Genomic DNA, 27,568 nt, shown 5'->3' with positions numbered 1-27,568 from the left:
GATTTCCCAGGAACGCATCCCCAACAAGAGCCCTAGCAACAATCAAGGATGATTACTACTCTAGGAGGAGGACAAGGGACAAATTCATTAATAAATTAAAAAAAGACAGCACTAGAGATCACATAATGGATTAATTAAAAAATAGAAGGCACCAGAGATAACACACACATCGTTGCCTAGCTAAGAAAATGCTTTTCACCAGTTCTGTGTGTTAACTAATTGCTGCTATTACTTTTAGTTATGTTGGCTCAAACCATAAAGCAGCCCCTGGCTGGTCCTAAACACGGAGAAAGCTGGTCACACATACAGCTGCATTTATACAAGCTTCTCCATGAACTGCTGAGAGTTACCTGTGTTTTGATGCGTCACTACCAAGCAGGTCCCAAATAAACAGCTTAGTATGTGCAGTTTCTATGTAAAACAACACTCACTTGCGTTTCTGTTATTTCTAATAAAGGAAGCCTGCTTTAAATAAACCAGAACTGAAACAAGTGGCTTCGTCAATATAACAAAGCAGCATTTAGGAATGTCAAAGAGAAGTGAGCTCTGGCAAACAAGCTTAGCTTATACTAGCAGCTGCCACATTCTCTGTCCCTCCAGGCTAAGGTTTACACAGAAGTTTAAGCTACTGAGGCACTGAACTGTTGTTGAAATTCTAACAATTGTGTAGAAGTATCCCTAACTCACCAACACCACCTACACACGCCAATGGCCAGCAATGATACACTTAGGCAACATTAATACAGTCAGTAACTACAGGAAAGATACTAGTCCCTGTGGGGTATATGGGGATGTAATTCCAGTTCAAGTTTCTATGACAATACAAGCCAAGAGACTGAAGTCTGAATCGCACTGAATCTAATTGGAAGTGGCACACTGGAAAGCCATCTGTAACCCTGCTTTGAAATAGCATGCTAGACTAACAAATGAAATGGTTGAACATGCCTTTCACCAGTTTCCACTACGGCTAGCTCAATATCAAAACTCATTCCTTAACTGTGATATTATCGGAGAAGTCTTTCCAAATGACAAAATAAATGTGCATCAGTAAGGTGATGGATGACGAAACGAACTTGCTCTGCAGAGACTTCAGTACATGGATGCAGATTTAATTAAATGGTATTTACCTGCACTCTTATATTTCTGTCTGGCTATTAAATCACCATACTTAAGCCCACACACCATTAAGGATTCTAGCTGGCCAGGAAAAGCTGCTTCATGAAGTGGGGAAAGCTTCAGATATATCAACATTCAGATTAAGTTTTCCTCTGATTGCTAACTAGAATGAAGAGAAGTGCCATCAAGCTCTATGTGCTACCCAAGCACATCAGCATCCTTGAAGCAAGCTCACCAGTCATTTTATGGCTAAGTAAAGGTGTGACTCTCCTGGAGACTGCTGATGTTCAAAATAAAAGGACATCTTTTCTTTTCTTTGGTGATTGTTCTGGGTTTGGCTTGTTTTGTCCTCCCAAGAGAATTGAGAAACATGCTTGGCAATAAGCCGGGTTTCTGTTTTAGCAACTACACGAAGAAAAAAACCTACACAAAGATGTGTTTTTCATCACTGAACTTGTACTGGGTATTACAAACTATGGGGGTTAAAATAAGCGTATTACAGATCAGCTGAAGCTAAAATACCTGCTGTTCCTAACAAACCTCCCATTTGCTGCTGGACTCAAAACACACACATTAGCAGTCCCTCTTCAGGGCACCACAAGATTACATTATCAATTATGAAGTAGTCTGCTTATGAATAGCTGCTATCCATTTGTGGCAAGTACGTTCCTTTGGCTTTATAAACCAACAATAGATGACAGATGATGTATTGTTGTGTCAACTGCAGCTGGAAAGCCACAGGTATAAATCAGATGGTGCAACCCCACAGATAGGCATCTGTGTTCCTAATCATTCTTACCCACTGTATTTGAGAGCATCATAAATGGCCCACATGGCTTTTGACTTTGCCAAATAACGTTCCTGCTGGGAGTAAGGAGAGAATGAAGTTTTAACAAATGGATGAGAAGGAAATAAAAGTATATCCACACATACTTGAGGCAAATGACAATATTGCACATTCAACACAGATTGCATTCTGGCTTTTATTCATATCCCCCATCTTTTAATACAAACACTAATACATCTCAGACTACTGAGTGTCAGCTCTGATTTGACCTCACTTCACTCTGTTGTGCAAGAAAGCTGGAACATACAGTTGGTTGCTGTCTGTCAGTTGACAGGTGGAAATTTCTGAAGATACGTCAATTCACATACTTTAAGTTAATAACAAGGGTGAATGATGTCTGAAAAAAAATGGAACCTAGCCACTTTTCTTTAGGTTCACATAAATAAAATCAACGCATCTGTGGCAGTTCTGCCCTGCCTAACATCATGAAATTCTCCCAGTGTGAAAGGCAGTAACCACCAGCTACTTGAAGAGTGTCTTCCATGAGAAGACCTCCGAACGCTCTGCTTGATCATGGGCTTCAAGTTAACTTGCTGAAAATAGTTTTACTGCTGTGTTAAATCTCATACCAAGTAAGTCAGTGGAAAGGCCAGGAATAGAATCCAGTCCTTTCAAATCTGTCTTTTAACACAGAAACAGTTGCTCCCATTTGAATCACTCTGCCTTCTGAATCAACAGCAAACACAAGCGCCAATAAAGAAGCAACATCAGCAAATGCCTAGAGAAGGTTTCTGCCTAAGAATCAGTGGCATTTTATCACCCACTGCTTTAGCTCTGTGATTTTCACCTTTATTTGTTCAACATGTTCACGTGGAAGATTAAAAGTATCTCTTTTCACTGTATGCAGCCCGGATGAACGGAATGATTCTCATTCATGAAAATGATGAGAACCAGAAAGCACTTTCCAATTGGTTCAGCACACAGACAGTCTGAAATCAAAAACTGAGTTATTTTTACTGTAAGGGTCAGGTGACTTCGTCTGCTTTACTCTTCAGTTGCAAGCCACTCTGCACAGTTAGTACAGCTCCTATATCACGTGTAGTCAGTGTGCATTGGCACTTAGCAAAGTGCTCTCTAATGTTCCTGGTTTTTTGCTTCTCATTTTGCTGATTGCCAGCTGAGATCTACTCATTGTATCAATCAAGAGAACATCAGATCTTATCAAGAAAGTCAATTCAAGAACGTGATGCATAACTTCTTTACCAAGCAAAAAAACCAAGAGGTCTAACACTTTGCTAATACAAGCATGCACACATACACGAGCTTGCTATAAGAGGATATGAAGGTAAGCTACACTAAGAGACCCTGAAATCTATTGCACACATACAATTGGACTCCCTGGTGTCCATCAGGTTTTTGTGGACAACAATATCAGTAACTGTGCTCTGGAGCACATATATGGTAAAACCCTATGTCCCACATGTACAGATCACACATAATACATGCTTAGATCAGCACGCTTGCTGAATGTGCTGTGGCCTTAGGCACGTTCAGCCTCTCCCGAAATACAGCTGCAACAGATTTTCTGGGATGCTGCACATAGCTTTTAGTTAATTATTACAACTATTCTGACATGCAGTATATTAGCTGTTAAATGCTGGCATTAGTCCTTCACATGGTTAAGAGCTTCTAACATTGTATTTTTCTCTTTTTCATCAAGTAATTGTGTATTGTTTTATTGTGCAGTGACACCTTTACTCTCTTAACCCCAATGGAAAACAGTGTCATATCAAGTAATAATAAAATATAATAACTAATCAGTTTCTTTCTACAAAAATATTAACAAGCATTAAAGGCAGCTGCTACTTAAAGCAAATTACAAAAGCTTGCTTTGATCAAAGCATCTCCCTGATTGTGTTGCAACAAAGGAGGATCTAATCAAAAGTGCCCTTAGAAGTTCTTCAAGTATCATGTCAGAATCAAGTGTGTTATGGCACGCCACACTTGACATACCATATTATACCTTCCAGGCAAGAAAGTAAGAATAAGAGATGAAGGCATTTAAAATGAATTTCCTTGAGTTTATTTCACAATGGAATATGCTAAGTACATTTTGGGAGCTTTTAAGAGTATAATCTTGCTTATTATTCAAGTGAGGAAAAATCTGTAATTGGCCAGCTCCATCACAAAGAAGCTTCCTCATATGTTTGTCACCAATCTTTTCAAGCAGCAGACAAACTAAAGCCTTGAAATCTAATCAAAACAGTTCCGAACAAAGTCAAACAATGCACAAACCACCAGTTGAACCGGACAAAACAATGAAGCTACTTAAAAAAGCAGCGCCCAACACTCAGACATGGTTTTATCCCATAGAAGAGGCTTTATATCTCACTTGTAAGAGAGGGAGAGAACACAAAATGGGTCTCGTGTAGGACTGCATTAGACAAAGGGTCAAAAGCCTGCTTTACAGATGGCTTATTTATTATCATTTTCTGCAATTTAATCCTAAAATAAGCGTGTTTCATGAAATCACTGGCAGAGCATCACTTACCTCTGTCATGCACCCTGCAAAGAAGAGTGCTAAGCCAAAGGCAGTCCTTCAAACCACAGAAGAGCGGTTTAAATCCTTACCCTATGAAGGGGATCCCAAGTCTTCACCTAATAAGCAGGGAAGTTGGGGGTCAGGGAACTGCTGTGAACTTGGATACAGAAGAAGAGGGAGAGAAGGATGGGAGCTGATTATGAAAGATAACCACCTGGAGGTAACAACCTGCCCTGCTGGAAGGAAACAAGAAGGAACTGGCTCTGCTTCTGGAACTGGGATTTTGCACTGAGATTAGAAGCCAAAGAATACTTCTCTAGCATAAAAGACAACTCTGACAAAGCAAAGGCAGGCTGTTGGTATGTACTATCATTTCCTCTTTGTGTGTGAAAGGACTGTATTACAACAGCAGAGATAAGTTTTCCATAAAGACAAAAAAAAACCTTCTAAAACCTGTCACCTCGTGATCAGTTAAAACACAGAGAAAACTGAAATAAAATGTGATCAGGTAAAGACTAAATAGGAATGACGTAAAATGGTTTAGCTCACACACCAAACCAGAGCTTACTGTTTCACTAGTACATACTAATCAAAGGAAGCTCTGGCGAATTAGGTCAGAACAACAAGAGTTGGCACTTTTTGAATAAGTACACAGTTACTGTCCAACTATCAGCTTTTGTAATGTGGATGAGTCTGACGAGGCTGCAGATCTCACAATGCCTGCCTTGTACCTGAGCAGAGACTCACAAGGCTCCATCATGTTAGGAATCTCAGATTTCAAGTTAGAATTTGCTCTACATCACGTCTGTGCAGTGCACAGGCACAAGACATTCCTTGCTGCTCATGCTCTTCTACTTCTAGTCTTCTTCTGTGTACAAGAAGCAGGTTTTAAGAAAAAGCAGCTCACTTAACATGCACGGAAAAAAATACCCAGATCCCAGCTGCTGGCCTCTTTGACATTCTACCCCACAGCAGACAGATGTCCAAAACTAACTACCACTCGGAACCTAAGCACAACCAAGCAAAGAGACCAAATCTGTGCGAGGTACTGAGGAATCTGCAGTACTTTCCTCTTTATCTGCTCTAAGCTGATCTGCCTCACCAGCGCAGGACTCAATTCGAACAAGGGATGTGTTGTTTTGTTGACTGTAGTGATGACTGCAAACACATTTGCAATTTCCTATTAAAAAAACCTTACAAATTAAATCAATGCTTACCTCGGCCGGGGAGAAAAAGCAAAACAATCACAACATAATATCTGTATAGAGCTGTCAAAGTGGAGGCTTTCCACCATTTCAGTGATTAAATTTCCTTTCTCTGTGACATTCGTGGTTTTGAAATGAGATGTATAAATAATTATTTTGAGTCTCTTAGTTCAAGAGACACAGAACTGAACAGAACATAACACCATTATTAACAGTCTACTCTTAAAAAGGCAGAACAGCATACGGGAAAGAAAGTCAAGAAAGAAAAAACTGGAATGATTACAGGGGAGGAGGTAACAAGGTGTACTTGTAAGATGCAGAGTAGAAAAGAATCCATAATGGGAGGGAGGTAAGAACCGTGGCAGACACAATATGAGTCATTTTTCTGCAAGTACTGGCATTGAATGAGAACGTGTAGGACTGAACATCTTACGAGAAATAAAAGAGCTGGAAAACACAACAGAAAAGACTAGGAGGACAGAGTGGAATACACACTGTCTTCAATAAAATATTGTCTGAGACAGTGAGCTCCAAACTATAAGGCAGCATTTTTCAATAAAGCCAAAATCAAAGGTACTCTCTTTTCAATCTTTGTTCCTTGAACCAGAAGTTTTGCAAAAGAAACGCTGTGGGTCATTAGTCTCCAACACAAACTAGAACAGTTGTGTTTAAAAGCAATGAACTCTTCATTAAATAACTCAATGACAACTATTTTCCACCTATTGTATACATAGCATGAATTACTGATAGCAAGCTCAAGGCAAAGTGGAAAAAAGGAGAGCAGAAGTGAAAACTGCATTGTTTTTCTTAGGGTGAATCAGGCTGAACACACAGGAGATGGATTCTGAGGCGTTTACTCACAAGAACAGCATCATCCCTGCACAAACAGACTTGCTAATTTCAGAGAAAACTCCGAGTAATGCATTATTCAGTTCAGCTAATGGAATCAGAATCTGATTTAATTTGAATTAAGAATGTATAAGGTGAGTAAGCAAGAAACAGAATAACAGGAAACAATCCAAAGTGCAAAACACAACTCAATCTTTACGTTCAGAGAAGTTCCACATCTCAGGCCTGAGCAAAGCATGGCAGTGCTGCTTTTCATTGCTCATTCTTGTCTGGTTACTCAGCTTCAAAACATGGAACTGAAAAGCGAGACTGTCAGCAAGCTCAGCCCCCTGAAAGCAACCGTACTATTCCATCCAAATCTGCTTTATGAACTGATCAAGCTCTATCTTAAAAGTCATTCATTATTTTGTCCCCATTGTTTCTACCAGCAGGTTTGAGAACCCTACCACTACAGCACTTAATAACCTTCCTCTAATCTCCGCTCTAAATTTATTCATAGCCAGGTAAGGCTCATTCATTCTCATGCCACTGCTGTCCTTCGCCTTACACTCTTGTTTTCCTCCTGGGTATTTAACCATGCTACATTTATAGCTAACACTCAGCAGAGAAACTCAGCTAGTTAAACTCAGTACACACAAAAGTTTCATCTCCTCTCATGCAATGAACTGTATATCCCCAAACCACTGCATTTATTGCCATTTGATTTTTTTTAAGGGGTAGTCAGAGCTTTATGCACTGATGTCAACACATCCCGTCTCTATGAGAACTGACCCGCCCAATGTATTTTAGATTTATTGCTGGCTTTATGCAATGCCAAACTCCTCCATCCATAACTACTCGCTCTTCAACTATCTGCATTCCTGAGCACATGGAAATTCAGGTTCTCCATGCCTTTTCAAGTCCATTTCAGATAGCTCACATTTCAGCGTTCTCCCCACTGGATACACCATGCAATTTACAGTTGTTTATGAGTACTGAAGGGCAGACAGTGCTGCAGAGAAGACCCTAAGTGAATAAATTCACCATAAAGAGCAAGGAAACTTGAACAAAAACACAAAAGCAAATTCCTAAGTGTAGCATTTTAGTAATATGTATAGGCTCCTGGAAAATGCTGGTCAAAACATTTAAATAAAAAAAAAAAAAAAAAGACTTTCCTAGGTGGGGTACGCATAACCCCCATTTTCTATCAGAAGACAGCAGAGTGCTGCAGGACTGTACGTTTAAATCGTGCACAGTAAGGAATACGATGTGCTGTGACTCTTTGCTAACACAGACTTCTAGTAAACAAAAACAAAAGCAGCATGGATTTTAGTCTGCTGTGCAGACAAGGGAAAATCTGAGGAACCACGAGGGTCACAGGGCAAAGAAAGAAAACCCAACAAGAGTGAGAACTGCTGCATACTGAGAGCTAATTTGCACAAACAGGCTAGACAGCAACAGATGGGAAGTGGGAAAAAGGGAGAGTGTTGACTAATGACACCTGACTGCCAGATGACCCTGTGGGTTTGAGGGTTGGCACAGCACCTGAAAGCCTGCCCAGCAGCTGCTTGGAAATGCCCTCCTCCCCTCTCACATTTCAATAAACAGACCAACCTTGGCCTTCTGCACTGCACAGAGACACCCACAGATCACACAGCACCCCAGCCCTGTGCCCATCAGTAGTGCTGTGCAATGCTACTGCTCTGCTCACTGTCATGTCCCAAGGGCCAAGTCCTCCCTCAGGGTTTCCATGTAACTTTGGGATGGAAGGAGCCTAAGATACTATCGCTGGGACTCATTTATGGTTTGAGATGTGCCTTGGCAGGATATTGTGAAAGGATATCAAATGATGGCTGTTCTTGTACCTCATGAGGCTCTGACACAGCGAGTCCCACTGGGCTGGAAGACAACAGGCCTCAGTCCACTGCTCCTCCCAGATCCCACTTGGTCCGTGGGCAGCTCTGTTTTTGTAATACACGTGTAAGTTTCTGACATGGACAGGAGCTCTTCTGCTAAGAGACATCTGCTTGACTGCACATTTCTAGAATGCAGCCCTCGCATGGCATGGCTTCTTCAGAGAATCTCTCCCTTCCCATTCAACACGCCAGCTCCTCCTTGTACAGAGGCTGCTGGATTTATGCCCCAGCACTGGCTTGCAAAGGAGAACTTCAAAATGTAGCTCATGAATACTAAGCTTAATTCAAATGTGGACACACGCTTCAGAGCCCCACAGCCTTCTCCAGATGGCCTCGTGGAGTTTCCTGAAGGCTCTTAAGCGGTTTGAGGAATGGGTTACCATTTTTGTGGGGCACATGTGTGCTATGCCACTTTGTAAAATGGGGGAGGGCGAGTCTTGACTTTCAGCATAAATGCCTTAGCCATCCATTTTTTGTGCCTATCCATACAGGATAATTTACCCTATAAAGTACAATATTGAAAGAAAGGTATTTACTAGGGGAGAAATACTTTTTAATTTATGGGTATGTAGAGAAAGAGACCCAGCTTTTGTTTCTCAACTCCAGCAACTTAAAAATAGCCAAATACATATATTTTTAAAATAATAGTAAGAAAATAAATGCTTTGGGCTGAGACATTTTATGCCAAGTCACAGTGCAGAGAAGAATTTTATGGTCGAGTTATAAACCCAAAAAATATGAGTTTATAATGGAAATCCTGACAGACCCTAGTAGGTTCTCCTATAATATCTTGAAACTGATTTAGGAGTGGTTTTCAATAATGCTTTCCCTAGCCAATCTGTTGGGGACTGCTAGGAAAAATCTAATGGCACTTTTCTTTCCCCAGTGGAGCCGAGCGTACTTGATGAGAGCACTGGTCTGTGCAGGCAAAGCTGCTGGGCTTTCATAGCCTGCAGCTGTCAGGCCCCCAATATCAGAAACCCTATAAACGTCAGTGCTAAGTGTACATTTCATTTAATGAAACAATAAATTGTCTATCTCTGTACAATAAATTGCCCATTTCTGTGCCTCTGCAATGGCTGATGCGATTTGTAAATGGCTGTTTTTCTAACAACCATGAATTGTGGAAGGGCTTTTGGGAACATGGGAATTCTGGGGGAGAAGGAAGTCATCAATGAGTCAGAATAGAACTAGAGAAAGGATGACTGCTACTCCTTAAAAAACCTTCCCAGACCAAAATCAAGACAGCATCCCTCCTCACAGGCCCCTATGCAGTACAGCAAGGCACAGCTCACCAACACAACAGGAAAGAAATCCAACAGCCCTTGTATTAGCAGTAAGCTTAGCGCTCCACTACCTGCTTTATCCCACACTCCCTGAGTGTTCCTGTCATTATCCCCACCCTCCAACATTTCTCCCCCTTAAATTAAGCTGTCAGAGAGCTGCAAGGTTAGCCTACGCATGTCTTCTAGACACCCTCTGTAGTCAGTACAGAGACTCCGTCACCTTCAGAGGTTGAGTCATTCCACCCAACTTAGCTATCTCTAGAGCTATTGACCAAATAAATATATATATACATACATACATATATGCACACACAACCATAAAATCCCAAATAACATCATATCAACATTATTACAGTAGGTAGTATGGCTGTAGAGAATCAAGGGTCCAAGCACAAACCTACAAAAAACATCTTATAATTTTTATGCGTGTCACATTTTTACTTCTGTGGTTCCAGTATACCCTTCCCGACTCAAATAACCAACCCTTGCAGATTCAAATAACCAACCCTTCCAGACTCAAATAACCAAGCTGTAGTCATCAGTTAGCCAGTATTAAAACCCTCACAACCAAAAGTTTTTACTGTGAAAGAAACGAAATCGAGGTCCTCTCCAAACCTAGTAAGAAGAGATGAAGTGATGGAACTGATGGCAGGCATGATGCTCCTGTGCTGGTTTCTGAGCACTGAGTGGCTACCAGCTAAAGGGAGCTGGGCAGCCAGAGAAGGAGGGAGAAATGGTGGCACTAAAGAAATGAGGAAAAAAGAGGCTGACACAAAACTGTAGAAACAAGGGAAACAGAAAAACAACAAAAAGGAAGGAAAGAACAATAGTGAGGTTGGTGAGCAGAATGAGAGAGAGGAAGAAAACATGCTCTACATTTAAGTTAGTGAATTTTGTTGTGCGCTCCTTTATCTTAAGGCTTTTCACAATGAACCTGCTAGCAAGCAGGTGGGCTAGAAAACATTTTACAAGTGACTAAAAGAATTTAAAAACTGTTCAATACTCCAAACTAAATGACTAGTCGAAAACTGGGGAGGGATGAAACTGCAGGAAATTCTCCATAAATATGTACTAACCATGTGGGAAAAGGAGGAATGGCCAATGAAACATGCAATTAAAGCATAGAGATGCTGTAATTATTTTCAATGGAATCCAATTCCCTGATTTATTAGGTGAATTATTTCCAGAAAGATTGTGAAGCAGCCACAGGGAGAGCTGCCCACCCTGATCCCACGTCTTGGTGCAGCAGCCTTGCCTGCACACAGTGCGCCCACATCAATCTGAGCACGGTGGTCACATACAAGGACCCAGGTCCTAATGTTCATTCCCTGCCTTTCGTGGAGGACTGGAACTTATTCAGTCTCACACAAAACCACAAAGCATTCCAGTTGGCCACAGAAGGAAAGCAATCTGTCACCCACCTTCTAACAGTTAGAGGATTCAGAATACCTATGTAAAGGTAAATTTTGTCACAAAGGTTTCTCAACTTGGTATGAACCTTTCCAACCTGGTAGGCCACCCAGAATGGTACCAACAAAGGTCCTGCACATGGGCAGGGTTGGGTAATTCCCCTCTGAGCCTTGGTGGCACTCCCTCATTCAGGGCCAGCTCTCAGGAACATTTGAAGAAAAGTCCTTAATTTCAAGCTGCCATCTGTGGGCACCCAAACTTTCCAGCAAAGCACAGAACAGTCACAATGAATAGGAATAAGGAGAGAAAACTGCTCTAAGGAATTCGGGAGAGTAAAGAGATACTTTCCCTACCTATTTTGATTTTGGTCTTCCATGCAATTAACGCCTTGTTTCAATATGGCTTTAATTTCATAGCCCTTGGTTTAGATCCTACTCTCCTATACACCGTACTTCTTAACAGAGCAGCCCCATTAGTAAACTACATTTATGCTAATGGACTTGCTTGCAGTGATAATTATCACAGCCCTTAGCCCCAGTCCTTGCCAGTGTGAGCACGTCAGGAGTGGTTGGTATAGCATTATAATTAAACAATTAGCCTTGTCATGGCACAGAGCTCTGGGAATAGAGTCATCTTGAAGCTTAAGATGTGGACAGCTGATAGATGACTGTCATTAAGCTCTGTGTTCTCTCGGTGATGGAATAGTCGCTGAGCTGTAGGGGAGGCTTCCTTAATGAAGAAGAAGGACCTTGAACTGCAGCCACTATCCTCCACCTCTTTCCAACCTGTCCAGGCATCCCTGCTGCCTCCCACTTCACATGGCTTCTGTCTATCTTTCATCCCATCTGCAGGAGAATAACAAAAGCTGTCTCTAGCAAGTCAGTCTTCATCCATCATGTCGTGATGGAGAAAAAAGGCTCTGCTCCTCACGGTGCAGCCGAGTGGGCCTCTTTTGCCTCCAGCTCTCCTCTGTTCAGGGCCTCTCTCACCCTGTGGAGCGGAACTAGTTTAATGTCGGATGTGAGGTGAGTGCTCTACCAGCTTCTGGGTCAGCTTCTCAATTGCGTAAATCAGCATAGAGCCTTTGAATTTCACAAAGCTTGCAAATTTACATCCAGCTGAGGAGCACTGCCCTGGGCAATAATAAAATACGCCCTTCTAAAAGCCTAGTGTGGAAATAGGCTTCAGGAGCAGACAGGCTATCCTTCTTGCCAGGAGGAAAGCAGAAGGCCGTGGAGGTCTGTAATGTGACCTGGTTAAAGGGGGAGAGAACCAATGGCAGAAAGAGGTGGTGTGACAGCTCTGCAAGAGTCTGTGTGTGGACGGCTCCTGTAGGCTCCCAGCTGCAGATCTGCACTGCTGGCAGAAAATCCTTGAAGAGAGCAATGAGTACAAATGTTCTGGAATAACATGCACCAAACACAAAGACATACAACTGCATTTCCCCTCAGAAGCATCATTACAACTCTCCCCTTTTCTTTCCTACAGTGTTTTCAAACTGTTTTCCTGTATACCTGGATAACTGATGCAGTGCTTTGGTTAAAGTAATTTGAGAATCCTTCTATATTGAAAAGATATAAAAAGTAATCTCCTTGAGTACTTGATTTCCTTTCCATTACATTGCACTGTATCCAACCTACCTTTGCTTTACCTCATTATCATTCTGAGATGATGTGAATAAATTACAACAGTTCAGAACATCAAAACAACGTCTGGGTGTCCAAAGGAGAAGATGGGACTGAACCAGGGGCACCAGCTAAACTTGCTATCCAGTGTATCTATTGAGAATTTGCTAACCTTATGAGATTAGATCCTCAATCGGTTCTCAATCAGACTCACAATCAGTCAATACTATGGCTGCTCATGAAGCATTACTGCATCCTTCTGTACCCAAGGCCACCAAGATAGTCAATCTGACCCCCAGCTCTAGGGAGCATCCTGATATGCAAAGACAACTTACTTCTTTCCTGGATGTCAAACTCCACGTAAAGTCACTGAGTTAAGCTCAGCCAAAGCCTGAGCTAAAAGGTTAAACATTCAATTCCTAAGCAAGACACTACCCAAGCAAACAAAACACAAGGAGACGCCTTGTGTATCTGCAAAGCAGAAGGGAAGAACCCCCCTAGACACAGCTGCTGTCTAACAACCATGATTTACGCAGAATGCTTGGGGGCTACTCTATTTTTGTAACTTTCATCCATAACGTAAGAAGCTCAAGCTTCTGGTAAGAGGGCACAATTACCCTGCAATGATATAACAGTCAGAATAAATTCAACACAATCTGGATAAGCAAGAAGAAAAATCATCCAAGCTTTCTTCTCAATTGCCAGTAGATAATACTTAATAACTGCCCTGTCGTCAACCTTCAGAAACGATCTCCAGAGCCATATGCAGGTTGGCAACCAAGCACAGCACCTAACTAATTTTTGCATCCAGTTTTACAGAATGAGAGACATATGGAAATGAACAGTCTGGCAGAACAAGTGAACTCTGAAGCAATGGCTTCAATAAATAAAAGTCTGCACATTGGCAGATGGAGAAGAGCGCAGCAGGGAGAAACTGTACTGCAGCAGCAACTTGATTTTAAATGATTCACAAAAACCAGTCTGAACCTCAGATCCAAGGCTTTTCCAACTCCTTCAGTCTTACTCTTGGCTGAGAAAAATTCCCACCATAAAATGAGGAGATGCAGAGGTTTCTAACCAAGGATAGATACCAGGTGGTCTGTCAGGGAGACTGGGAGATATCTGATCTTTTGCTTCCTATTACGATGCTAATCACATTTTAGGTAGCTTGCAGGAAGATGCAACCAATTGCTCCCACAAGTCTAGAAAAGCAAGATACAGATGCATTTTCAAGCCATGTGATGGAGGACAGGATGTGATCACAGTGGATACAGGTACATGGGACACACAGACCTTTCTCTTGGTGAGCAGCACCTTGGGATCATTGCAAGTGCCACCTTTTGCATTCATCCTCTAGAGACTGCTCTATCCGTAGGCAAATTGAATCTTCCCTATTCACAGGCTGCAGACTGATTCCTAGTCACTGCTAAATGTGATAGATGAGTGGAAAACAAACATTACTACTCCCCCATTGCTCCACTTTCTGAGATAAAGGGAATCCTTGCCTGGTGATCTCAAAGATCGTTCTCCCCATCACTTCTGAAAAAGCTTTTAGTACATGTCCTGTAGCCCCTATTCACATTACAATCTCCCTTCAGAAAGTGCAGTGCAATGCAGAGAACTCTGTGAAACGTTCTGTGCACATTCCTACATCTTTCCTCCCTTCACTGAAAGATTCCTATATAATAATTATGTTCAACCTACGCATAAAGATGAGGAAGATTTTCACCACCAACTGTAACTTAAGGTCATCAAAAAAGAAAATAAAGACAGAGGAATATTTTAATTCTTTGAGTCTACTTTTGCAATACAATTGCACCATGGTCTGCAAGGAGTGACCCTGTCAGCACTAATGAGCCTTTCCTACCAAATACCACTGAGATTCATGCAAAAGCAGCAAAGTGCAGAACATCCTCTACGATAGATACTGATTCTCTTCATGCCCAGTACCGACCAGCGCAGTAAAAATAACAGAAGGAAAAGAGACATTTATTAAGAAATCAAGGGAAAAAAAATATCAAAACCAAACTATGATGGTCCAGTACTAACAACTTCTGCCATGGGTACTGACACATGGGCACTTGTTCAAGACCACTGTGCTCAGCTCTAGATAGTCACAGAATGACTTAGGTTGGATAAGACCTTAAAGATCATCCAGTTCGAACTTCCCTTGCCATAGGCAGTGTTGCCATCCAGTAGATCAGGCTGCCCAGGATCCCACCCAGCAGTCTCACTGGGCAACCTGCTCCAGCACCTCACCTCACTTTGAGCAAAAAACTCCTAACATCTAACCTAAACCTTTAAAGCCACTTCCCCTCGTCTTGTCCAAATCAAGCCCAGAGAAAAATATGCACAGCTTTTAGAGTAATGAGTCAATGGACATACGCATCCACAAATGGAAAGGTGGATTATCTTTTCACATACAGCACAGGGTAAATGTTTTGAAATAAACAATAATGGCCACTATCAATCAAGTGAGTGGAAAACAGATGCGAAGGAGGTTCTGCCGCAAGAAAGGACTCAAACAGGAATATGAATTTTCTTCCTCTACCCTCCTTGTTCTAATAACAGCCCTCGATCTGTTCTTGCAAGTCAGATACAGGCAATTCTCATCACTGTGTTCCAATATACTGTGTAACTGGCTGCTTTACCACTACTCTATGGGGCTGCTAAATCACGGCCTGAACCTTTGATTGATCACCTGAGGCAAGCAATGAGTCAGCCACGGGAGCACAGGTGAAGGCAATTCACCTGTGCTGCAGGAAGGAGTGGAGCCTGGCTCCACCTCTCCTAGACCCATTTAAGAGCTGACTGCCAGTGGGGAAAGATCTCTCTGGAGATCAGCTTCATCAGGAGTTCATCTCATGAGCCCAGGACAGGGTGAGTGACTTTCTCTCATTTCTCTAATCTAAATTATATTAGCCAAGCTCCTGGATATGTATATATATACACACCATCTGTATATCCATTGATTAAACACACTACAGTACAGCAGAATTATAGGTAAAATGCACCTACAAAATGCTGCAGTATCAGAATGTAAATTGTATTTTTTGCTTCTATTAAGTTATCTCAGTTTGTTTCCTTCTTCCTGAATTACTCTCTCCCTTCCCCCCCAACCAAACTCCAAAAGGTTTAGAAGTCAGCTGCAGACTACATTTAAGCCTCAATCCCTATATCGAGCATTATGAACATTTCATTTACTGTCATCTCCAGACCGATTTGCCAGTGGATGTAAAAATAAATAAATAAATAAAAATAAAAACCCCTATTAATAATGAACCTCCAACTCTTTCTTCCACCTGAACAAAACTTCTTGCCCTTCTTTTCTTCTTCCTTTTATAAAAAAACCAAGTATTTAAAAGTAGTTTACTGGATGGCTGCCTTTCTGTCCAACAAAACAGCTGCTCGATCTCCAGGTTCCTCTCCAATATTAGAAGTTCAACTTAAGATTCCTTAATGGATATAAATCCACTTAAGGTTGCAGATTTAATAAACCAGAGCAACATGTAGCATACGTTCATGTGGATCAAGCAATTCTCACCAAAATAATCTAAAAAAATTACTAAATTTTAAGTAATTCTTAATTAATAGTGGGTCCCAGGTTCTCATTCACTGTAGCATCACTGCACTCAATTCTGAGTGCACAAAAGATCCTTGTAAACTGATAAAAATCATGGCCTTCTACACTCCTGGATCCCATCACCTTTTGCAACTTCTTGTCAGTAACTTCTTACTATAGCACTGAGAATCTAAACATAAGAACGCACAATCACAGTGCAAGGATCACACTGGGACTGGTTTTATGACTGGTTCTGCTTCTCTACCTCAGCTGAAGCAGCCTGTAACAGCACAGTAAGGGCTTAATTCTTGCTCCTAAAACTCCCCTGGAAAGCTTAGAGCATTACAACACAGCAGGCAAAGCAGGGTCCAGCCTGAGCTTTCCCATTCTACAAAGGCAAGTGAGAAGACCCTCCAGCCTCAGCCATTGTGATAGGTCTTGAGCAGCAGAACCACAGATGTTACCAAAGGACTAACATAAAGCGAGTAATTAACTTCTAAGTAGTGTGGAGGGTAGACAACTGATGGCATATCAGAATATAACCAGCAATGCAACTTGAGGAAGGTTGAAAACACAATCATTTTAAATCAGTATCTATAAGCAATCGACATCAGAAGAGGCTGAAACATATTCCTGTGCCCTGGAAACCATACAGGGAGCTTCCTCCCACACCCTTTTTTCCTCAAATGTCCCTTTTACTACTGGGATGGAACAACAGCCAAGAAAAACATTGCTTTCCATATTAATGAATAATCCAGAAGACACGAAGGCAGACGAAACAGTACATATTTCCAAGACTACCCAACCTTCCTGAAAACAGAAACACTTCCGAAAAATGCACACACAAAAAGAAGCAATACTATTGTTAGTCATGAAAATGAAAAAAAAAAGAAGAACAGCATCAACTACATACCTTTGCTATTTGGACACACCAGTTTAGCAGAAGCTGGGAGCCAATATTGTCCTTATGTTCATGAACATAATCCAGCAGGCAGCCATGAGGCATCAGCTGAGTGACAAGCTGGATGGTCGGGCTCAAGCAGACACCCAGGAGTCTCACCAGGTGTGGGTGATCCATGCTGGCCATGATGAGAGCTTCCTGAAACAAAAGAAGTGACCCAGTTACTCCAGTATGCCTAAGGACTGGCAAAATTCAGTGTGATGTTAGATGTAACGAGCCCCAAGCAATGAGGGTCCGACTATCCACACAGACGCTGTGAAGGCTCAGATCAGATATCCTGCACTGCCTTATCTTCCCTTCCCATCCTGTTACATAGCCCCAGAACCAAAGATGTGTGACGCGTCTGATGTGTGCCAAAAAGTCTCTTTAAAAAATAGAAACAGAAACTTCTTTCTTTCTTGAATGTATTTTTCCATCTCATCGGCAACCAAACTACACCACTCATCTGTAGTAAAGCCCCCAGTTCAAGTCTTCTCTGGTACAATCTTTGATCAAGTGGTGCTAGTATGGTTTAGTGAATCAGAAATCTTATGCTTGGTATTTTACAGGCTTAAGCATTATACCTAACCAGAAATACTCAATGTTGGCTATAGTATGCAGTCCTAAAATGCCACAGACAAACAGCACAAGAATTCCTTACTAAAAAAAACAACAAGACACCTGGCACGTCTGTTTGCACAGGTAACGCTGTCATCACAAGCAACTGGCACTCAAAAAATGCAAAGAGAAAGCTTTTCTCCCTCATTCAGTGAGCTGAGTCCTTCATTTCAAGACTACTCCATCATGGCAATGGAACAATGAAAAGCGAGATGAAGCTGCAGCTTTGTAAAGCTATTTTGGTTCTCTTTCTCCAGAAAACCTATCCGACATTCTTTTGACAATGTAACAGCTATAATAGTGCCAAAGAAAGACAGAAAGAAAGAAATGATAAAAATTTGGCATCAGAGGAACATAGCATCCCCTGAAGTCTTTTTTTTTCTTCCCTGTATTAAGGGGAGAAAGTCCTGGCAAGTAGGCAGAGTTTGTACTAAAGAAAATGGCTCATCATAGTACAAAGAATACTTGAAACCAAATTGCAGACTATTTGCATAATACTTCCCTTTCTTTCCCTTTTTTTTTTTGTCAAAATCAAAGAACTAGACACTAATTGTAGGTTCCCTCCCCCCAAACAAGAAAAGAACAGATGGCCTCCATTAGGGGGAATATCTCCCCCTTTCTTCTTTCTGAAACTTACGTGAAAAAAATATGTAAATTGACAGGGGCTATGCGATGGGATGACTGGAGGAGGGGCTCTGAGGGAGATTCCAATCTAAGTGAGATAAGGAATCATCATTTACGAACATTTGCTCCAATTAAAATGTAGTTTTCTCCTATTCAAATAATATGACTGGCGTCTCTTTGAAGGATTTTTAGTCTCCTCTGCTGTCATCAGAAAATTTATGTTGACTGATGCATTATCAATTTTTGGAGAGCAAAAATTACTTTGTTTCATTTTCTTCCCCTTTATTTATACAGCACTCCATTTTTCCCTGCAGATGCATAGGGAGATAGTACTTGTTGCCCTCCCTCTTACCAAGTGAAGTTAAGAGCTTTTCCAGAACTTGCAGTGGGAGTACTTTGTTCTGTAACGAGGACTGATTAGAACACAAACGATATATTGTTTTTGCTTACTAAGGGACCAGATGGAAAGCTTTGAAGCATGTGCTCCATTAGTCTCCAGCTACTTGCCATCTATAAGAGTGAGTTCAAAGGAAAGACACTTCTGTACAGTAACAAAAGCATGCAGTATCATTTGTCTCATCCTGATGTTACGGGAAGCATATACCCTTCCAATAGCTTTTGGGCAACGGTGCCAGAAAAATATATTGTTAGTACAGAAGAAGGTGCACTGCAGTACCACTAACACACCTACAGCTCAGTACCAGTGTCATCTTCCAGTGCCACATCAATCCTACACATACTGAGCCAGTGCAAGAGAAACATGTTCCCCATTCCAAACAAGTCCCACAGGCCTGCTGCCCCAAGCACAGCAAGCTGAGAGCACATTTTACTGCTCCAGACGAGCGCACGCACACCTGAGAGTTTGGTAAGCAGGGCCAAAGGCTAAAAATCTTGGGTTTCCTAGCCTTCTAAGTACTCTTGCCAAAAAATACCCCAAAACAAATCAATAGAAACTGAAGAACAACAATTTTGTTTGCACGCCCTTACACGCTCTTACACGCATTTGCATGCCCTTACACACACTTGCACGCATTTGCACACCCTTACATGCTCTTACACGCGTTTGCACGCCCTTACACACTCTTGCATGTGTTTGCATGCCCTTACACGCGCTTGCACGCTCTTACATGTGTTTGCATGCCCTTACACGGTCTTGCACGCGTTTGCATGCCTTTACACATGTTTGTGCACTCTTGCACACTCTTACATGCTCTTGCATGCTCTTACACGTGTTTGCACGCCCTTACACACTCTTACATGCGTTTGCATGCTCTTAAACACTCTTGAATGCGTTTGCACACCCTTACACGTGCTTGCATGCTCTTGTATGCGTTTGCATGCCCTTACATGTTCTTGCACGCGTTTGCATGTCTTTACACATGTTTGCACACCCTTACACACATTTGCATGCCCTTACACGTGTTTGCATGCTCTTGCACACTCTTACACACATTTGCACACCCTTACACATGCTTGCACACTCTTGCACACTCTTACACGTGTTTGCATGCCCTTACATGCTCTTGCAAGTGTTTGCACACCCTTACATGCTTTTACACACTTTTACATGCGTTTGCGCGCTCTTACACGCTGTATGGGGCTGCTAATCATTGGTTCACACAGTAAAGGGCTGCAGTGTATGGGGCTGCTGAATCATGGCTTGAACCTCTGATTAATCACCTGAGGCAAGCAATGAGTCAGCCACGGGAGCACAGGTGAAGGCAATTCACCTGTGCTGCAAGAAGGGGTGGAGCCTGACTCCACCTCTCCTAGACCCATTTAAGAGCTGACTGCCAGTGGGGAAGGATCTCTTTGGAGGTCTGCTCTACTGGAGTTCATCTTGCAAGCCCAGGATAGGGTGAGTGACTTTTTCTCATTACTCTAATATAACAATTATATTAGCCAAGCTCCTGGATGTACATATGCCATCACTATGTCTATTGATTATACAACTGGTGAGCCAGGCAGGCCAAATCTACTTTACATCATGTCTTTCTTATGGAGTTTCTATAAATGGGTCAAGGGGGAGAACACCATTCTCCCAGATAAAATGATCCCTGGGCAGATCCCAGGGTTTCTGGGATCTCCTTATTATCAACTAGCCACTATAATTGAGAAATGGGGTCCCCTGCGTACTTTGGGGCATACTTCACCAGTAAGCATAACAGAACACTTCCAGGGACTAGACAGAGATACCTTAACTACGAAAGAAAGGCAATTAGCTGCAACCACAGTGGCATAGCCACTGTTAATTGTTTTAAATCAAGCTGAGACAAGATCAGATAACTTAAAAAGCGAAAATCAGCTACTAAAAGCTCGTATTGACAAATTGGAACAAGAACTTAATGTATTAATGGGGAAAAAACCAATTTTATAGTCTCTAGGTCAGGTCCATAGTATTTCAATAGATGATAGTCATACTTCTAGAGTAGCGGACCTGGTTCAACAGGAAAGCAGGAGTTCCAAGTCAAATCTAGAGGTTCCACTTAGGGCGGATCCCCTGGAACTCTGTCCTATTTTAACTCAAAAAACAAAAAGGTACAAGATAGACCAGCAGGGGTGCCTCCTGACCAATGGCCCCCTGCCAAAACACATTTGCATGTGACAGCCAGGCCATACACTCCAACTGAATTAATGGACATGGTGCAGCGATTTTGGCAGAGGCCGAGAGAGAGTATACCTGCATGGCTGCTCAGGTCATGGGATTCAGGGGCTGAAAGTGTTACGGTTAATGGGCCAGAAGTGGCAAAGCTGGCCACTGTAATGTTACACCCTGCTGTCAGGCAGAGACTATACTCTGCCATCCAGTATACCAATGAAAGCCATTCAATAATAGACTGGGTAATGGCAGCATGCCAGATGGTCTGGCCAAATAAAACAGATATTCCATTAAACATAGGACTGTGGTCCTCCATGGAGAACTTTCAAAATTACATTCGTGAGTTAGGTATGGGAGAAGCAATATATGAAGACTTGTATGATAGCCCAAATATGATCAAGTTCTTGGCGGGCATGCGAGATTTAATTTTACAACAGGCCCCTTCTCACCTATATGGGACCTTAGTTTTGATATTAAACCCTCTGGAAACCTCGGAAGCCGTAGTTCAGCAGGCTGCTCAGATAGTAGCTGATCTGGAGGAGACAGAACGCCTGCGGACTAGGTGCAACATTCGGATGTTAGAAGCAGCTGAGGTCCTGCCGGTGACTAAAACCAAGATGCCGGCTACTCAAGCTCCTCGATCAGGACCCATAAGGGTTTCCCGAAAACAAATGTTTAATGACCTAACTCGAGCTGGGGTCCAATTTGCTAAGATTGACCGCCAGCCCAACCATGTTCTTCTCCAGCTTTGGAGACAGCTAAAGGACAATCAAAAATTTCAAAACTACCCTAAGAAACCAAGGGTAAGAATTATAGAGAGAATACCAACAACAACAACATGGAACCCAGAAGACTTGATTGTTCCTAATAGGAAAAAAAAGCCACCTCAAGTGTCTAGGGCCACGATGCCTGAGCCATCGGAAGCAAAAGAATTAGCCCTAGCACAGTTCATGGCATGACGGGGGATGTTATGATTTATTGGTCCCGAAAAAATATTCAGAGAGTTATGGCATTACTGGACACTGGAACAGAAATATCAGTCATTTATGGAGATCCAAACAAATTTCATGGAGACAGAGTGACGATTGGTGGTTTTGGGGGACAAACTATTCCTGTCACCCAAACATAGTTAAAATTGGGGGTTGGGCATCTCCCACTCCGGGAGTATAAGGTATCTATTGCCCCAGTCCAGGAATACATCTTGGGCATAGATATTCTATGCGGTCTGGCTCTCCAGACAACCGTGGGAGAGTTGAGACTCCAACAGAGATATATTAGTATCCGGGTGGTGCAGGTAATATTAAGAGGCCATGCGAAACATGGGCCAATTTGCCTGCCGAAACCGTGCTGGGTTACTAATGTGAGACAGTACAGACTCCCGGGTGGGCAGGACGAAATATCAAAAACGGTGCAGGAATTAGAAAAAGTGGGCATTATAAGACCTGCCCACAACCCATATAATTCCCCCATATGGCCAGTGCGAAAGTCAGATGGCATGTGGAGAGTGACAGTTGATTACAGAGAAGTAAATAAGGTCAAGGCTCCTATTCATGCGGCCGTACCCAATATTGTCTCCCTAATGGAAACATTGAGTAGGGAGATAAAAACCTATCATTGTGTCCTAGATTTAGCAAATGTGCTCTTCAGTATCCCAATTGCTGAAGAATCGCAAGATCAACTTGCATTTATGTGGGGAGTGGACCTTTCAGGTCCTGCCACAGGGGTACGTGCATTCACCAACGTATTGTCACAATCTAGTGGCGCGTGACCTGGTTGATTGGAAAAAACCGGATAATGTTAACTTGTATCACTATATTGATGATCTCCTGCTGACATCCGACTCACTGGAGGCAGTAGGACAGGCGGCGGATTCATTAACCGCCTATTTGCAACAGAGGGGATGGGCTATAAATCCCCAAAAGGTGAAAGGTCTGGGCCTATCTGTAAAATTCCTGGGGGTGGTTTGGTCAGGAAAGACCAAAGTACTGCCCAGTACTGTCATAGATAAGGTTCAGGCGTTCCCAGTCCCTACAACATCGAAGCAGCTGCAAGAGTTTCTAGGTGTATTAGGTTATTGGCGTTCTTTTATACCTCACCTAGTGCAGCTGCTAAGGCCACTGTATAGACTCCCAAGAAAGGGGCAGCTTTGGGATCGGGGGAAAACAGAACAGGACGCTTTTCAACAGGCGAAGCTGGCAGTTAAATAAGCCCAGGCGTTGGGTATATTTGAGCCTACCCTCCCAGCTGAGTCGGATGTTCACATCACTCAAGATGGCTTCGGCTGGGGCCTGTGGCAACGCCAGAGTTCTGTTTGTACCCCATTGGTTTCTGGTCTCAGGTTTGGCACGGAGCAGAAGAGAGATACAGTATGATTGAAAAACAGTTACTGGGTGCCTTTTCGGCATTGCAGGCAGTAGAGCCGATAACTCAAACGGCTGAAGTTATAGTCAAGACCACTCTGCCGATTCAGGGGTTGGTAAAAGATCTGACCCACTTTCCTAAAACAGGGGTGGCCCAAGCACAAACAGTGGCACGATGGGTCGCCTATCTCAGCCAAAGGAGCAGTCTGTCTTCATCCCCTTTGAAAGAAGAACTCCAGAAGATCCTAGGCCCAGTAACGTATCACAGGATGCATCAAAAGAAATACTGGTCGCTCCACCGCAGAAGAGTCCCGTTCAGGAGGGAAAATACCCTATCCCTGAAGATGCTTGGTACACAGATGGATCCAGCAAGGGCAACCCGAGCAAGTGGAGAGCAATAGCATACCATCCTTCTACTACTGTCTACTGAGACAATCTGGTTTGACGAGGGGGATGGTCAGAGCAGCCAATGGGCAGAACGGAGAGCCGTGTGGATGGTTATAACTAAGGAACCTGGTGATGGTATCCTGAACATCTGTACGGTTATTTGGGCTGTGTACTGGGGGCTCACTTTGTGGATTGCACAGTGGGCCACCCAAGTATGGACTATCCATGCCTGGTTAATATGGGGCCAAAGACATGTGTTTAGACATATGGAACACAGTCAAACACAAGACTATACATGTCTACCATGTTTCTGGTCATCAGCTCCGACAGTCACCAGGAAATGATGAAGCCAACACGCTGGCCCGAGTTCGATGGATTGAGAATTCACCATCCGAGAACATCGCCCGTTGGTTACATCAGAAGCTACGGCATGCGGGACAAAAGACAATGTGGGCAGCTGCTAAAGCATGGGGACTGCCCATACAGCTACCTGACATAGTCCAGGCATGCCGGGATTGCGACGCTTGCTCCAAGATGAGACCAAGACCGCTGCCCAAAACAACAGCCCATCTTTTTAGAGGACATAATCCTCTCCTGTGATTGCAGGTCGATTACATCGGGCCCCTTCCTCGGTCTGAGGGGGCGAGATATGCCCTGACCTGCTTCGACACTGCAAGTGGGCTACTGCAGGCCTATCCAGTACCGAAAGCAAACCAGGCATATACCATCAAGGCACTAACTAAAACTGATGTCTGCCTACGGGACACCTCAAGTCATCGAGAGCGACCAAGGAACTCATTTTACTGGTGCACTGATACAACGCTGGGCAGAAGAAAATAACATCGAAAGGCGATTCCACCTGCCATATAATCCGACGGGGGCAGGCCTCATCGACCGTTATAATGGTATTCTTAAGGCTGCTCTGAAGACAGACTCCCAGTTGCTTCAGGGGTGGACAAAAAGACTGTATGAAACCTTGCAGGACCTGAGTGAAAGACCCCGAGATGGTAGACCCAGTGCCCTGAGAATGTTGCAGACAACATGGGTCATTTCTCCCCGTGAGTCTTGGAGCCTTCAGGATCAGAGGAAGGAATGAAATGTTATCAAAACGCTCCAGTGTTACTGTCAGATCATGTGTAACACCTGGTGATGGTCTGTATGGGACTGATGGAACATAGGACAGATGACCGCATGCCTCCAGTAACATAGTCAAGCGCTGGCCCATAGAAGGAAGTCAACTTTCACCAATCGTCACTCATCTTGAAATTTACCAACATGTGTCGCGATGAAATTATATAAGCGTCGCAGTGTATTGGATCTTTGTATTAGGGAAAGCTCACCCTTTTAGTCAACCTAATCATTGGTTCACACAGTGAAGGGCTGTAGTGTATGGGGCTGCTGAATCATGGCTTGAACCTGTGATTAATCACCTGAAGAGAGCAATGAGTCAGCCATGGGAACACAGGTGAAGACAATTCACCTGTGCTGCAGGAAGGGGTGGAGCCTGGCTCCTAGACCCATTTAAGAGCTGACTGCCAGTAGAGTACGATCTCTCTGGAGATCCGCTCCACTGGAATTGATCTTGCGAGCCCAGGATAGGGTGAGTGACTTTCTCTCATTACTTCAATATAAATTATATTAGCCAAGCTCCAGGATATACATACACCATCTGTATATCCATTGACTATACACCATCTGTATATGCACTGATTATACACCCACGTTTACAAGCTCTTACCCGCTCTTGCATGTCCTTACACACTCTTACACGCATTTGCAAGCCCTTGCACATGTATGCACGCCCTTATATGCTCTTGTATGCTCTAGCATGCGTTTCGACGCTCTTATGCGCGTTTGCATGCCCTTACATGCTCATGCACACATTTGCACGCTCTTAGATGCATTTGCACATACTCACACACTCTTATACGTGTTTGCACGCTCTTACACGCATTTGTATGGTCTTGCAAGTTCTTGCATGCCCTTACATGGGTCTGCACACTGTTGCACACTCTTACACACGTTTGCATGTCCTTACACGCTGTTGCACGTGTTTGCACATCCTTACACACTGTTGCACATGTTTGCACGCCCTTACACGCTGTTGCACACCCTTAGACTTTGTTGCATTCTCTTGCTTGCCTTTATATGCGTTTGCATGCCCTAACAAGCATTTGCACGCTCTTACATGAGCTTGCACACCCTTACACACTGTTGCACACGTTTTCACATGTCTGCATGCCCGCACACACTCTTGCACAAGTTTGCACACTCTTACACGCATTTGTACGGTCTTGTAAGCTCTTGCGCACCCTTACATGCTCTTACACGTTTGCACGCCCTTACACACTGTTGCATGCATTTGAATGCCCTTACACACTGTTGCTCACCCTTGCAAGCTCTTACACACCGTTACACAGTGTTGCTCACTCTTACACACACTCTTGCACACTGTTGCAGTTACATGCTTTTACACACTATTGCACGCTGTTAAATGCTCTTACACACTGTTGCATGCTGTTGCGCACTCTTACACACTGTTGCACACTGATTCACGCTCTTACACACTGTTATACTCTCTTGCACACCCTTACACATTCTTACACACTGTTGCATGTGTTTGCATGCTCTTACACGCTGTTGCACGCTGTTACACGCTCTTACACACTGTTGCGCACTGTTATACGCTGTTGCACGCTCTTACACGCTGTTGCACACTGTTACACGCTCTTACACACTGTTGTGCACTGTTACATGCTGTTGCACGCTCTTACACGCTGTTGCACACTGTTACATGCTCTTACACGCTGTTACACACTCTTACACACCCTTACACACTGTTGCACACTGTTACACACCCTTACAGGCTCTTGCACACTGTTGCACACTCTTACACGCTCTTACACGCTGTTGCACACTGTTACACACTCTTACACACTGTTACACGCTCTTACACACTGTTGCACGCTCTTACACACCGTTGCACGCTGTTACATGCTGTTACACGCTGTTGCACGCTCTTGCACGCTCTTACACACCGTTGTACGCTCTTACACACTCTTACACGCTCTTACACGCTGTTACACACTCTTACACGCTCTTACACGCTGTTGCACACTGTTACATGCTCTTACACGCTCTTACACACTGTTGCACGCTCTTACACACCGTTGCACGCTGTTGCACTCTGTTGCAAGCGTGTAACAGTGTGTAAGAGCGTGTAAGAGTGTGTAACAGTGTGCAACAGCGTGTAAGAGCGTGCAAGAGCGTGTAAGAGTGTGTAAGAGCGTGCAACGGTGTGTAAGAGCGTGCAAGAGCGTGCAAGAGCGTGCAACAGCTTGTAACAGTGTGTAACAGTGTGTAAGAGTGTGTAAGAGTGTGCAACAGTGTGTAAGAGTGTGTAACAGCGTGTAGGAGTGTGTAAGAGCATACAATGGTGTGTAAGAGCGTGTAACAGAGTGCAACAGCGTGTAACAGCGTGCAACGGTGTGTAAGAGCGTGCAACAGCATGTAAGAGTGTGTAACAGTGTGTAAGAGCGTGTAAGAGTGTGCAACAGTGTGCAACACCGTGTAAGAGTGTGTAAGAGCGTGCAACGGTGTGTAAGAGCGTGCAACGGCGTGTAAGAGCGTGTAACAGTGTGTAATAGTGTGTAACAGCGTGTAAGAGTATGTAACAGCGTGTAACAGTGTGCAACGGTGTGTAAGAGCTTGTAAGAGTGTGCAACGGCGTGTAAGAGCGTGCAACGGTCTGTAAGAGTGTGTA

At 43.2% G+C, this 27,568-nt stretch overlaps 1 protein-coding gene across 4 annotated transcripts in view; it reads right to left on the bottom strand.

The window, feature by feature from the left end:
• The window catches only part of ERBB4 (erb-b2 receptor tyrosine kinase 4), a 322,379-nt gene that overhangs the window by 62,484 nt on the left and 232,327 nt on the right, over window positions 1-27,568 (bottom strand). For all 4 annotated transcript variants that reach the window (XM_031554101.1, XM_031554102.1, XM_031554103.1 and 1 more), the window contains one exon: window positions 17,191-17,376. In XM_031554101.1, the coding sequence (XP_031409961.1) occupies window positions 17,191-17,376 (186 nt within the window). The remainder of the gene's footprint in view (window positions 1-17,190; window positions 17,377-27,568) is intronic.

The sequence above is a fragment of the Meleagris gallopavo genome, chromosome 7, assembly GCF_000146605.3.
Source record: "Meleagris gallopavo isolate NT-WF06-2002-E0010 breed Aviagen turkey brand Nicholas breeding stock chromosome 7, Turkey_5.1, whole genome shotgun sequence".
Lineage (NCBI taxonomy): Eukaryota > Metazoa > Chordata > Aves > Galliformes > Phasianidae > Meleagris > Meleagris gallopavo.
The sequence above is the reverse complement of the archived record's forward strand: the minus strand, read 5'-3'. Positions and strand labels throughout refer to the sequence as shown.